Genomic DNA, 14,959 nt, shown 5'->3' on the forward strand with positions numbered 1-14,959 from the left:
TAACAGAACTTTTAGTGGATATCTTCTAACGGTTATCATTATATGCAGCTTGTATCGCTGCTGACTTCAAAGATTGTTGTTCCCATCAGTCACTTAGACACAAAAACATAGAAAAATATAGTAAAGTAACTCTTTAAGGAGCTAAAGGAAAGTATCCATTTCTTCTTTGAAGATATCACAGAATGATATCAAAGCTAATACTTTAAAAGCCAGCTGGGTGCAGAGCCAACGCAAAGATATTCTCATCCATGACCTTAAAAGAGGCGTTATGACTAATGGATGAAGGGTTATACGGGCTCCCCTCTGTCCGACAGCGAGAGTTGGTGGATTTTGATGGTGGGAAGGTTTCCGGTGGGAGGGGGTGTGGCACAGTTAGGGAAGCAGCAGCAGGTTCGGTGGAAGCTTTTACTGCACAGTTTGGCCACTTTATCTCGGCTTGTCTCGGCCGGGACAGACCCTCTCCACTCCTGGCTATCCCTGGAGGACGGCGTCCGGGACAGCGCTGTAGAAGATGACGGGCTGAGCCGACAGGGCGCCGCCCTGCCGTCCAATCCCAGAGTTGGATTCTGGCCGTGACCCGGCGTGTGACTCTGGCCAGCACTCAGGTGCCGATGCTGCGATCTGGGAGTCTTTCTCAGGCAGCGGACTACAAGTAACCCCTGGAAAGCTTTGTTGAACTCCTGGTTGGAGCACGGGTAGATGATGGGGTTGATGCAGCTGTTGAAGTAGCCGAGCCAGAAGGTGATCTTGAAGACCGTGTCTGAAGGTCTGTACGCGGGAAAGATGGAGCCTGTCGGGACAAAAAAGGACACATGGTGGTGATTATCGTTACAGCGTTAGAGTAGTGTTAGAGTAGCATTAGCGTAGCAGTAGAGGAGCGTTAGAGTAGTGTTAGAGTAGCATTAGCGTAGCGTTAGCATAGCAGTAGAGGAGCGTTAGAGTAGCGTTAGCGTAGCAGTAGAGGAGCGTTAGAGTAGCGTTAGAGTAGCATTAGCGTAGCGTTAGCATAGCAGTAGAGGAGCGTTAGAGTAGCGTTAGCGTAGCAGTAGAGGAGCGTTAGAGTAGCATTAGTGTAGCAGTAGAGGAGCGTTAGAGTAGTGTTAGAGTAGCGTTAGCGTAGCAGTAGAGGAGCGTTAGAGTAGCGTTAGCGTAGCAGTAGGGGAGCGTTAGAGTAGCGTTAGCGTAGCAGTAGAGGAGCGTTAGAGTAGTGTTAGCGTAGCAGTAGAGGAGCGTTAGAGTAGTGTTAGCGTAGCAGTAGAGGAGCGTTAGAGTAGCGTTAGCGTAGCAGTAGAGGAGCGTTAGAGTAGCGTTAGCGTAGCAGTAGAGGAGCGTTAGCGTAGCAGTAGAGGAGTGTTAGAGTAGCGTTAGCGTAGCAGTAGAGGAGCGTTAGAGTAGTGTTAGAGTAGCGTTAGCGTAGCAGTAGAGGAGCGTTAGAGTAGCGTTAGCGTAGCAGTAGAGGAGCGTTAGAGTAGTGTTAGAGTAGCAGTAGTATTATTAGTACTCCTAACAGGGTATGTAACGCTGGTTGGGCTGAACATTGCCCTTAACTCCCCTGTGAATATGGCTCTATTGGGAACAAGAGCTTTTCTTCCAAATATGGTCTGCTCATGAATATTTAGATGAGCTGCGCGCTGATTGGTTGAGCGAACCACATACAAACACATTGGAGACGAGACAGCAGGTCTCATATTCAGGACACTGCAAAGGTAAACATTGTTTGTCTGCTATTTCGTTATTAACTTCATTTCTGAGACTTTTTTAAGCGAGAAATCAACTATATAAAGCTCAGATATGGGCCGTTTTACGGAAATTGATGGCTAATTGCAAATTTGGTAAGACGTGTCGGACTTCAGGAGCTCCACACAGTCTGACGAGAAAACAGCAACCTCCATACCCAGTTAAAGTCCCCGTTTCTGGGCTACTGGACGACCAGGGCTCGGCGGAGCTCCAGCATGGTCTCCTTAGGAGGAGCTGCTAGCTAGGCTAGCTATGTGTCCCATTTAATCCTATGGGAAAAGATTGTTGCTACACTTTCAGCATAACTATCGTATATTTACAGTTTGAATTTCGTCACGGCATGTATATCACAGCTCCCTAAGGTCTTACAAAGCTTAGCTAACACTTTTGTCCGACGAACACGGTCTTCGTCGTGTTCTGACAGGAAACATTTGGGGATTTTTAAGCTCCTCTGGCCGCTGTAGCGTGCTGTTTTAGCTCCTACTCCAGAGCAGGGTCTTCTCCCTTTTCCCCTTTTCCTAGGTGGACTTGATTGGTCGAACTTATAAGTCCCGCCCACTGCCAACTCGGAAACTTGCAGTCAGAGCAACAACCAACAACGGGACATTTTTAACAGTTTTCACCATCTGATTCATCACTAAATTCACTTCTGACAACGTTTTAGGCGAGAAATTAACTGTTTAGATTTCTAATATAGGCAGTCTTGTTAAAAATTGATGCCGAATTGACAATTTGCTTCAATGTTTTCGGAGTTGAGAAGCTCCATGAAGTGAGGCGACAGCCAGCAGGCGTCTGCCCCGGCCGCTAGCTCGTCGCTGGGCCCGTCATGATGCTCAGACACCTCGCTGTGAGCTGGAGGTCTCTCAGACCGCTCTCGTTAATAAGAGGCTTTTATTTCACCGTTGACGGTTCGTTTGTTTAAATATCACAACACATGTCCATCATGAGATTAACGGGGAACCTGTGGTTAACTGTCTTTTAGGAGTTAAACTCCACACACACACACACACACACACACACAGCGCAGCAGGCAGAGGCGGGGTCTGTTCTGAGTATAAAGCCCCGTCTGTGTTGAGCAAAACATTACGTGAATTACTACGAGAATGGACGTGCATTTAATATAGGAAAAGTGCAGAAGTATTAGCATCATTTGTTGTTGTTGTTGTATGTGGCTCTAAGGTCTAGTGACGACGCTATAAAGACCGTTGCCGTGCCTGCGTCCCTCCCTTACCCCTCCTACCAGTCCCTATGGCCACTGGGCCAGTGGGAATGCAAACGGGAAAAAAGATTTTGGGGGAGAGTAGTTCTTAGAACTGCTTAGAAGTGTACTTTTCCTCTAAAAAGTACAAGTACTATCCGGTCGGAAAGCACCTATAGATAGAGCTGCAGGCCCTGGAGCTCTGTCAGGGCAGCGGCGTTTGGTAGTCCACTAACCCAGAAACGGTGACTTTGGGCGGGTATCGAGCACTGTGGGCTGCCAGCCGTGACGGAGCTCCATCTAGCTCACAGCAGGCTGAGTTTAGCCAAACATTTTCGTAGAAACGGCCCATATTTCACCTCTACATAGTTGTTAGGATGATGGATTTACGGAAATGGGTTGTTGACTTACTTAAAATGTAAATAAATAAACAAAAGGGTTTGGTACGTGAAAAATTAGAGATGTATTGTTGTGTATAATGGTTATCCTGTTGTAAAAATATATGATATATAAAGTGAATGAGGGTACATTACTTGTAAACACTGTATGGATATTGTTCTTTTCCTTTGGTGTGTTGCTACATACTTTTTATTTTATAGATATATATGTGTGTGTATTTGGATATGTATGTATGTATATATAGGTACATGCTGTATGTGTATATGTATTTTTTAGTTTTGTTCGAAATAAAAATAAATGAAATTTCTCGCATAAAAAAGTCTCAGAAGTGAATTTAGTGGTAAAATAGCAGATGAACAACGTGTACGATGTCTGAGATCTGCGTGACGTATTCAGAAGACTAGCTGACCTCAGAGCAGTGTTGTCGCCTGTGTAAATGTTTGGGCGTGACAAAGATAAAGGCCATCTAGGGGCGGCTGTGGCTCAGTGGTAGAGAGGTCGCCTGCCAATCAGAGGTTGGTGGTTCGATCCCTGGCCCTGCAGTCCCATGAAGTGTCCTTGGGCAAGACATTGAACGCAGAGTTGCCCCTGATGCTGCGCCATCGGAGCGTAAATGTGTGTGAATGTTGCTCTGATGAGCAGGTGGCACCTTGTACGGCAGCCTCAGCGTGTGAATGGTGAATGAGTAGTCGTTAAGAACAGTCCGTTTACATTTACTAGAGCCAAGTGAGGAGGAACCTTGTTGTTGTTGCCCGTATTCAGAGGCAGCTACAAATAGTGAGATTTGCAGAGGAAAGAGGTGTCTATGTAGGTCCTAGTTACCCTCCAAACTGTGACAAGGTAAACAAGGTGTCAGGTAAACAAGGTGTTTACCTGACTGACATTTTTTGAATGCCTAAAAACATTTCTTAACATTTTTTAATTAAGGAAATGAGGGAACAGTAACTTGGATCGTTGGACTGATGTGCAGTTTTCTGTTGTATTGTTGTTTATTGGGAAACAATAGATGATAAGGGTTGTTTTTGTAATTAAAGATGTAAAGATATGGACCCAAAAAGCATTCTGCTTCCTCCTTTTCTCTTTCAGACAACAGTATGTATTTATTTAGTTTAATCTTGCTTTTTTTTTACGTTTTCGTTGCTTTTTCCAACTTTAAGTCAACATTTTTGATGCTTTTTTGGGGACATTTTGGCTCCTTTTTTTCCACCTTTTTTAAGCTTTATTTCTACATGCTTATCTTTTGAAATAGTGAAATACTATTGTCTAGTATTTTATGTTTTTTGTTTATGATCCGCGAGAGAAACCTCTCGCTGCTCTGATTTATATCCACTTTACATTTTTCTAATAGGTTAATCCTGTTTGGACTGCTCGGCGGATGAAGGGTGAAGGGTTTTATTGAACGTGTCGTTGTAAAGTGAGCAGCTTGTGAGCCCAACGCTCGAGTGGGATCCTTAATGAAGGAGCAGAGAAAATGGGTTGACATGCGGCTGTTAGTCACTGTAGATGTGACTCTTCACACATAGAGTGAACATTAGGATAATTGAATGGCTTCTTGTGTGGCTGCAATATCTGTCTGTCTCTCTCCCTGTCTGTCTGCCTGTCTGTCTTTCTCCCTGTCTGTCTTTCTCCCTGTCTGTCTTTCTCCCTGTCTGTCTCTCTCCCTGTCTGTCTCTCTCCCTGTCTGTCTGCCTGTCTGTCTCTCTCCCTGTCTATCTGTCTGTCTCTCTCTCCCTGTCTGTCTGCCTGTCTGTCTCTCTCCCTGTCTATCTGTCTGTCTGTCTGTCTCTCTCCCTGTCTGTCTGTCTGTCTGTCTCTCTCCCTCCCTGTCTGCCTGTCTGTCTGTCTCTCTCCCTCCCTGTCTGTCTGTCTGTCTCTCTCCCTGTCTCTCTGTCTGTCTGCCTGTCTGTCTCTCTCCCTGTCTATCTGTCTGCCTGTCTGTCTCTCTCCCTGTCTTTCTGCCTGTCTGTCTCTCTCCCTGTCTGTCTGTCTGCCTCTCTGTCTGTCTGCCTGTCTGTCTCTCTCCCTGTCTATCTTTCTGCCTGTCTGTCTCTCTCCCTGTCTATCTGTCTGTCTCTCTCCCTGTCTGTCTGCCTGTCTGTCTCTCTCCCTGTCTATCTGTCTGTCTGTCTCTCTCCCTGTCTATCTGTCTGTCTGTCTCTCTCCCTGTCTATCTGTCTGTCTGTCTCTCTCCCTGTCTGTCTGTCTGTCTCTCTCCCTCCCTGTCTGTCTCTCTCCCTGTCTGTCTGTCTCCAGAGGTAGAGGGGGAGAAGCTGTCTTGTGAGATGTTCTATTGGACGTGGGCGGTAGAAAATGAGACTGCGATACAGAGATGGATAGAAAGAAGAGGGGAAAGCTAATATTTTGTGCCCGGCTGTACAGCTCATACATTTTCTACCCAGCAGCTGTGCCAAAAAAGGAGCAACTTATCGGAGGCAACGCTGCAAGACTGTCAGCGTTAGTGGGGGAGCACTGGTTTGGGAAAACATTTCACCGGTCAGGACAGAAAGAAGCCAAATGGTAGCAGCTATATTTACAAGCATGAGAGCATGGTATAAATACAAAAACATGTTACTGTACTTCGTTGTTTATATTTCTGTCTCTCTATCTGTCTGTCTGTCTCTCTGTCTGTCTGTCTCTCTCTGTGTCCGTCTGTCTGTTTGTCTGTCTCTCTGTGTCCATCTGTCTCTCTGTCCGTCTCTCTGTCTGTCTGTCCGTCTCTCTGTCTGTCTGTCAGTCTCTCTGTCTGTCTGTCTATCTCTCTGTTACTGTCTGTCCGTCTCTCTGTCTGTCTGTCAGTCTCTCTGTCAGTCTCTCTGTCTGTCTGTCAGTCTCTCTGTCAGTCTCTCTGTCTGTCTGTCTGTCTCTCTGTCTGTTTGTCTGTCTGTCTGTCCGTCTGTCTGTCTCTCTGTCTGTCTCTCTGTCTGTTTGTCTGTCTCTCTGTTTGTCTGTCTGTCTCTCTGTCTGTCTCTCTTTCTGTCTGTCTGTCCGTCCTCAGGTTTGAAATCGCTGTAAAGCCGTTGGAGAGAAACACACTTTCACCGGCTTTATTCGCATGAATGTTTTTAGTGAACTTCAGATAATTCGATTGACACGTGGATGGAAACATAGCTACAGACACGAGGGAGAGAGGACGTGGATGGAAACATAGCTACAGACACGACGGAGAGAGGACGTGGATGGAAACAGCTACAGACACGACGAAGAGAGGACGTAGATGGAAACAGCTACAGACACGACGGAGAGAGGACGTGGATGGAAACATAGCTACAGACACGACGAAGAGAGGACGTAGATGGAAACATAGCTACAGACACGAGGGAGAGAGGACGTAGATGGAAACAGCTACAGACACGAGGGAGAGAGGACGTGGATGGAAACAGCTACAGACACGATGGAGAGAGGACGTGGATGGAAACAGCTAGAGACACGATGGAGAGAGGACGTGGATGGAAACATTGCTACAGACACGACGGAGAGAGGACGTGGATGGAAACATAGCTACAGACACCAGGGAGAGAGGACGTGGATGGAAACATAGCTTCAGACACGACGGAGAGAGGACGTGGATGGAAACATAGCTAAAGACACGACGGAGAGAGGACGTGGATGGAAACAGCTACAGACACGACGGAGAGAGGACGTGGATGGAAACAGCTACAGACACGAGGGAGAGAGGACGTGGATGGAAACATAGCTACAGACACGACGAAGAGAGGACGTGGATGGAAACAGCTACAGACACCAGGGAGAGAGGACGTGGATGGAAACATAGCTAAAGACACGACGGAGAGAGGACGTGGATGGAAACAGCTACAGACATGAGGGAGAGGACGTGGATGGAAACATAGCTACAGACACGATGGAGAGAGGACGTGGATGGAAACATAGCTACAGACACGACGGAGAGAGGACGTGGATGGAAACATAGCTAAAGACACGAGGGAGAGAGGATGTGGCTGGAAACAGCTACAGACATGACGGAGAGAGGACGTGGATGGAAACGCTGCAGACACGACGGAGAGAGGACGTGGATGGAAATCTAGCTAGAGACACAATGGAGAGAGGACGTGGATGGAAACATCTACAGACACGACGAAGAGAGGACGTAGATGGAAACAGCTACAGACACGAGGGAGAGAGGACGTGGATGGACACAGCTACAGACACGAGGGAGAGAGGACGTAGATGGAAACAGCTTCAGACACGAAGGAGAGAGGACGTGGATGGAAACATAGCTACAGACACGACGGAGAGAGGACGTGGATGGAAACATAGCTACAGACACGAGGGAGAGAGGACGTGGATGGACACAGCTACAGACACGAGGGAGAGAGGACGTAGATGGAAACATAGCTACAGACACGATGGAGAGAGGACGTGGATGGAAATCTAGCTAGAGACACAATGGAGAGAGGACGTGGATGGAAACATATCTGCAGACACGACGGAGAGAGGACGTGGATGGAAACATAGCTGCAGACACGACGGAGAGAGGACATGGATGGAAACATATCTGCAGACACGAGGGAGAGAGGACGTGGATGGAAACATAGCTACAGACACGACGAAGAGAGGACGTAGATGGAAACAGCTACAGACACGAGGGAGAGAGGACGTAGATGGAAACAGCTACAGACACGAGGGAGAGAGGAGGTGGATGGAAACATGCTGCAGACATGAGGGAGAGAGGAGGTGGATGGAAACATAGCTACAGACACGACGAAGAGAGGACGGAGCAGAGAAACTAACTTCATTCAGTGATCCCTCTTTAAAATATGTTGGCCTTAAATGCTTTTGTTTACAGAGCGGCGAGCACTGCATGCTGTTGAGCCTATTTATAGAGCGTCTACCTGGCTGTGTCACAGCATTTACTACGCTGCTCAAGAGGCTCAAGGATCGTGACTTCAGCGAGCGCCCACGGAAAATCTATTCAATTACATCAGACTGCTAACCTCGTCAGCGCCTGAAAACCTGCCAGCGGCGGCATGAATAGATGAAGGGCCCTTAAAAATGAATTAAAGCAGACGTTAAATAGCTTTATGAAAGACGTCTGACTCATACTGTCTGTGTGTGTGTGTGTGTGTCTGTGTGTGTGTGTGGGTGCAGATCAAATAACTGGTTTTAATTAGTGAAATCTTATGGATTAAAAAGTTGAATCAACTGTGCTGTGTCCAAGAATAGTGACAATGTGGGAGACGTGCAAATGTTCTTTATTACAGAGAGCTGCAATGAGATGATGATGATTTTGGTGAGTTTAATATAAATCTGGAGCCAGGAGACTTTAACGCCTACCACACACTCAATAACTCTGGTTCTGAAACCTACCTACATGCAACTGTGTTTTCTACAATGTCCTACTGTCTTCCTATCTGGTCTCTTACCACTAAGGAAATTACTGAACCAATAGTCCCTCCAGAAAAACGTGATGATGCGATTGATAATTCAATGCATAATCAGCCAAAGTCTGCATATTTATTTCGGGGGGGGGGGGCCGCATTTGTTCAAATACGCTGCACTTTCTCCGCATAAATTGCCGATTTCTGCGCGTTTTCGCTGCAAAAAAGTCACATATATATCTTAACAGAAAGTTGAAAAATGTCAACGTTATGACGTGACGTGATTACGCGACGTGAACGTCATCGAAAAGCTGCAAACCCCGCGACGAAGCCACGATGACGCCGCCGTTTTTGCAAGTTCCCGCAATTTCATCGCATAAATATCCCGCATATTCCATCGCATTTTTTAAGAAAACGTGACGCATAATCAAGGATTTTAGCCCAAAACAATCACAAAAAAACTCTGCATTTTACTGAACCAATAGCAACGTACGTGATTCCGTCCGTCTCTCTGTCTGTCTGTCTGTCTGTCTGTCTGTCAGTCAGTCTCTCTGTGTCTCTGTCTGTCAGTCTGTCTGTCAGTCTGTCTGTCTGTCAGTCTGTCTGTCTGTCTCTGTCTGTCAGTCTGTCTGTCTCTTTGTCTGTCTGTCTGTCTTTCAGTCTCTCTGTCTCTCAGTCTGTCTCTCTGTCTGTCTGTCTGTCAGTCAGTCTCTCTGTGTCTCTGTCTGTCAGTCTCTTTGTCTGTCTGTCTGTCTGTCAGTCTCTCTGTCTGTCTGTCTGTCTGTCTGTCAGTCTCTCTGTCTGTGTCTCTGTCTGTCTGTCTGTCTGTCAGTCTTCTGTCTATCTCTCTGTGTCCGTCTCTCTGTCTGTCTGTCAGTCTGTCAGTCTCTCTGTCTGTGTCTCTGTCTGTCAGTCTGTCTGTCAGTCTGTCTCTGTCTGTCAGTCTGTCTGTCTGTCTCTGTCTGTCTCTGTCTGTCTCTTTGTCTGTCTGTCTGTCTGTCAGTCTCTCTGTCTGTCTCTGTCTGTCAGTCTCTGTCTGTCAGTCTCTGTCTGTCAGTCTGTCTGTCAGTCTGTCTGTCTGTCTTTCAGTCTCTCTGTCTCTCAGTCTGTCTGTCTGTCTGTCAGTCTCTCTGTCTATCTCTCTGTGTCCGTCTGTCCACCTCTCTCTGTCTGTCAGTCTCTCTGTCTCTCAGTCTGTGTCTCTGTCTGTCTGTCTGTCTGTCAGTCTGTCTGTCTGTCAGTCTCTCTGTCTCTCAGTCTGTCTCTCTGTCTGTCTGTCTGTCAGTCAGTCTCTCTGTGTCTCTGTCTGTCAGTCTGTCTGTCTGTCTGTCAGTCTCTCTGTCTGTCTGTCTGTCTGTCAGTCTCTCTGTCTATCTCTCTGTGTCCGTCTGTCCACCTCTCTGTCTCTGTCTGTCAGTCTCTCTGTCTCTCAGTCTGTGTCTCTGTCTATCTGTCTGTCTGTCTGTCTGTCAGTCTCTCTGTCTGTCTGTCTGTCAGTCTCTCTGTCTATCTCTCTGTGTCCGTCTGTCCGTCTCTCTGTCTATTAGTCTCTCTGTCTATCTCTCTGTGTCCGTCTGTCCACCTCTCTGTCTCTGTCTGTCAGTCGCTCTGTCTCTGTCTGTCAGTCTTCTGTCTCTCAGTCTGTGCTCTCTGTCTGTCTGTCTGTCTCTCTGTCAGTCTCTCTGTCTGTCTCTGTCTGTCTGTCTGTCTGTCAGTCTCTCTGTCTGTCTGTCTGTCAGTCTCTCTGTCTGTCTCTGTCTGTCTGTCAGTCTCTCTGTCTCTGTCTGTCAGTCTCTCTGTCTCTCAGTCTGTGTCTCTGTCTGTCAGTCTCTCTGTCTGTCTGTCTGTCTGTCTGTCTGTCTGTCTGTCTCAGTCTGTCTGTCTGTCTGTCTCTCTGTCTGTCTCTCTGTCTGTCTCTCTGTCTGTCTGTCTCTGTCAGTCTCTCTGTCTATCTCTCTGTGTCCGTCTGTCCACCTCTCTGTCTGTCTGTCTCTCTGTCTCTCTGTCTGTCTCTCTCTGTCTGTCTCTCTGTCTGTCTGTCTGTCTGTCTGTCTGTCTGTCTCTCTGTCAGTCTCTCTGTCAGTCTCTCTGTCTGTCTGTCTGTCTCTGTCAGTCTCTCTGTCTGTCTCTCTGTCTGTCTCTCTGTCTGTCTGTCTGTCTGTCTGTCTCTCTGTCAGTCTTTTTGCAAGTTCCCGCAATTTCATCGCATAAATATCCCACATATTCCATCGCATTTTTTAAGAAAACGTGCTGCATAATCAAGGATTTTAGCCCAAAACAATCACAAAAAAACTCTGCATTTTACTGAACCAATAGCACGACTATACAATCAAGCGTTCAAGATCCACAGTCATCTTCCAAAGTGGTCTCACTCGCACACTCAAACGCTCTGACTTACCAGAACTACGTAAACAGCCACGCTATTACATTTTATTTTCAGATTCAAAATGGCAGTTTACCAGCACTTGCTGCACTTCTTCCAACACACAATATGAGACCAGTACGCCTCACTAGGTCAGTCTCACAGGCACTCATTCCAGTCCCCTCATACAAAAACAACTATGGTCAGAAATCCTTTTTTTATACATACACCAACATTTGGAATGACATTCCCCATCACATCAGAGCACTACCATCCATCACATATTTCAAAAAGGCACACAAACTGTTCCTTCTCAACAGTTACACTTGCACACATTGATTGTTCATGTATTGTCCAAGTCTTGTTTGCACCGTCTATATTGTTGTCTGTATCTGTCTAGCCCATGCTGATGTCCTGTACCAATGTTTTTGTCCTCATGTGCTGTAACTTAGAGCTTAGATCTGGCCCAAAAAATCAAGCCCGTGCACGTTGTGTCCGAGACCGGCCCGGCCCGACACATTAACTGTAACTATGAGCCTGAGACCTGACAACCTGACGATGTTTTAACACGTGGGCCGTTATAACTGACGTTCTCAACTACAACTCAGAGTTGTTTGAACTCAACGTATTTCTCTGTGAGGGCTTGCTTCGCCCTCATGCTTGAGAAGTAACAGAAGAGGACGTTGAAGGCTGACTATCATCTTTTCTGCCACAGTGAGCCTGCTTCATGTGTCTGTTCATCATCCAAGTCCCTCGTTTTATTTGCTGTCATAGGCGAGCAGCGTGCCGCACTTAGCCTAATGCACTCGACAAAAACGACACATGGTGTCACTGCCCACGACTTGTTTAAAATGGTTCCACACCTCCGACTTTCCTCGGTGTTTTTCAGTTTTTCTTTACATCCTCAAGCTCCATGTTGTACTTAAGCTCCACCATACAGCCCAGCAGGCCAGGTGTGATGCTCCACCATACAGCCCAGCAGGCCCGGTGTGATGCTGCACCATACAGCCCAGCAGGCCCGGTGTGATGCTGCACCATACAGCCCAGCAGGCCAGGTGTGATGCTCCACCATACGGCCCAGCAGGCCCGGTGTGATGCTGCACCATACGGCCCAGCAGGCCAGGTGTGATGCTGCACCATACGGCCCAGCAGGCCAGGTGTGATGCTGCACCATACGGCCCAGCGGGCCCGGTGTGATGCTGCACCATACGGCCCAGCAGGCCAGGTGTGATGCTGCACCATACGGCCCAGCAGGCCCGGTGTGATGCTGCACCATACGGCCCAGCAGGCCCGGTGTGATGCTGCACCATACGGCCCAGCAGGCCCGGTGTGATGCTCCACCATACGGCCCAGCAGGCCCGGTGTGATGCTACACCATACAGCCCAGCAGGCCAGGTGTGATGCTACACCATACTATAGGTTTTAAAATAGATATTTCATTCATGGTATGAACAATATAGCAGAATAAACTGATGAAGTTAGACTTTTCACCAGCGTTACTGAGCAGCCTCCAACTGAGCTTGAAGACGTAGATGTGACGTGAGCAACCTGTCTGAAAGTTGGAAGTCTTCTGGTAGCTGTGCCAAGAGAAATCTCAATCATTCCCAATCTAGCAGAGACGGAGAGCGTAGGTATATGTAAGGAGATAACATAGACACAGGCTCATTATTGATCACTAAAATGATAGTTAACATTAGTCATTACACTTAAACAGCTGATGGAAGTCCAAACTGCCTGAGAGCTTCTCCTGTACTATACGGTAACTCCTCTACTATGAGACAGGAAGTCTCGTGGTTATGACCCAATCGTTAGCCTATTGTTATAAAAACGTCTGCTACGGAGCCATAACGTGAGCTACAAGGTAATGGAGCCTTTTATACATTGTCGTGTTTCTTTAGAAATAAACAACGGACAAATAGAGTCTTTAAACGCTTCAGATGTAAAGGTATTCTCTGTCAAAGTGACGTAAGAATGAATAGAAGTCAATGGGATGCTAACGGCGGGTGATGGCTTGTTAGCATCAAAATGGCGCCCTAGGAGGTTCGCGGTCCGAGGAGAAGCTTTCCCCCTCGACGGTAAGTTGTTCAAAACCTTTTTTAGTAAACTCTGAACACAACCAGTGTTGTCAGTGCTGTGGTTAAGGTGTAGAGCTCCTGGTGATACTTGGAGCAAAGTCTCATGTTGTGTCGAGCCTTCTTAGTGGTTTAAAAATAGATATTTTGAGGCTAGCATCGTAGCGCCCCTAGCTCTCCCATTCAAAAGGCCATTTGACCCAAAAACTGAAATACGGTGCATCTTAAAAGTGGCGCTTCTGTCCTAAATATGCTTTTAAATGAAAGTTTGACTCGGGTACATTCACAGAAAGACCCTAGGTTGCATTTTGGCGAGAGCTACGCTTTAAGAATCACGTACATTACGATGAACGTGACAATACTCACCGATGGGAAGCGCCAGGAAAAAGGGCAACCAGCACAACACGAAGCAGCCGACCACGATGCCCAACGTCTTGGCGGCCTTCTTCTCACGCGAGAACTTGAGCAGCCGCAGGGCGAAGTGTGTGCGGCTGCGGAGCGACTCGTCTTCAGACACAGTCGCGTTGCCTCTGTGCATCCTGAGTATGACTCGCTCCGAATCTGACTTCTCCGTCTTCTGGCCTTCCCTCAGGTCTCGGCTCTCCCTGTGAGCGACTACGTAAACCTGGCAGTACATCGCCAGGATGACGGCCAGCGGGAGGTAGAAAGATCCCACGGCCGAGAAGATGGCGTAGCCTGGCTCCTCTGTGATCTTGCAGATAGATTCGTCCTCAGGCGCTGGCTCTTTCCAGCCGAACAAAGGTCCGATAGAGATGATGACGGACAGCACCCAGAGCAGCATGACGGCCAGCAGCGCCCTGCGCTTTGTCACGATGGTCGGGTAGCGCAGAGGGTAGCTGACGCCGATGTAGCGGTCGACGGAGATCACGCAGAGGCTCATGATGGAGGCGGTGCAGCAGAGAACATCCACGGCCGCCCAAACGTTGCAAAAAACACGTCCAAACACCCAACGGTCCACAATCTCCAAAATGGCGGAGAACGGTAGGACAGTGGAGCTCAGAAGCAGATCCGCCACAGCTAGATTCACGATGAAATAATGCGTGACTGTCCGCAGGTGTCGATGGCAAACCACAGAGAGGATTACCAGGATGTTTCCCACAATTCCAAACAAAATGATGCTGCCCAGAACGAGGCCCAAAACCACGGCTTTGACCACATTGAGCTCTGTGACTAAAGCCTGGCTGCAGTTGGAGCAGTTTTGCATCAGAGGAGCCGGGGTCATGTTGTCCGACGCGGGAAACATCGGCTCCAAATACTAAGCCGTAAAGCTGCTGCAACTTGCGATGGTTTTCATTGATTATTTCAGGAAGAACACTTTTTAAAAGAAGGTAAAAAAAGACCGTTCCAAGAGGGGTTCAAGCTCAATTAAAATTTAGGAAAAGGCTCGCTGTTTTAAGAAAAGGGACTTAACGAACTGACGATTATTTTCATTGTCGTTTAATCTCGATTGATCGATTGTTTGGTCTTTCAAATGTCAAAACAAATGGGTGTTCCCCAAAGCCAAAAAGTCTCGCTTTGTCCACAAATGGAGAAAAATGTGGATCAGTGTTTCCCAAAAAGCCCAAGATGACGTCCTCAAATGTCTTGTTTAGTCCCCAAATCAAAAATATTCAGTTAACTGTCAAAGAAGAGAGAAGACACTTGAAAATATTCACATTTAACACGCTGGAATCAGAGAAGTTTGACTTCTTTTCCATAAAAAAATGACTCAAAAGGATTAATCAATTATCCAAATAATTGGAGATTAATTTAATAATTATATTACTCTTTGCAGCAAAGGTGGACTGTAACACATATTGTTTCACTGACAGAGAAAAGGGGACATCACTGCATT

General features: G+C 47.2%; 1 protein-coding gene across 1 annotated transcript; it reads right to left on the minus strand.

Moving 5' to 3' along the window:
* Positions 1–287: 287 nt before the first annotated feature.
* Positions 288–14,368, minus strand: adra1aa (adrenoceptor alpha 1Aa). Its single transcript, XM_078249850.1, has 2 exons — positions 13,471–14,368; positions 288–790 (listed from the first exon to the last, which is right to left on the minus strand). The coding sequence occupies exons 1-2, from the start codon at positions 14,366–14,368 to the stop codon at positions 288–290; spliced, it is 1,401 nt and encodes a 466-aa protein (XP_078105976.1).
* Between the last annotated feature and the right edge of the window lie 591 nt (positions 14,369–14,959).

This window comes from Sander vitreus, chromosome 5, assembly GCF_031162955.1.
Source record: "Sander vitreus isolate 19-12246 chromosome 5, sanVit1, whole genome shotgun sequence".
NCBI lineage: Eukaryota > Metazoa > Chordata > Actinopteri > Perciformes > Percidae > Sander > Sander vitreus.

What these genes read in the sequence shown, in the direction of transcription:
- adra1aa (XM_078249850.1), bottom strand. Translation starts at nt 14,368, where the DNA reads ATGTTTCCCGCGTCGGACAACATGACCCCGGCTCCTCTGATGCAAAAC. An exon ending in TTTCCTGGCGCTTCCCATCG is followed by an intron (nt 791 to 13,470) that starts GTGAGTATTGTC and finishes TTGTCCCGACAG; the next exon opens with GCTCCATCTTTCCCGCGTAC.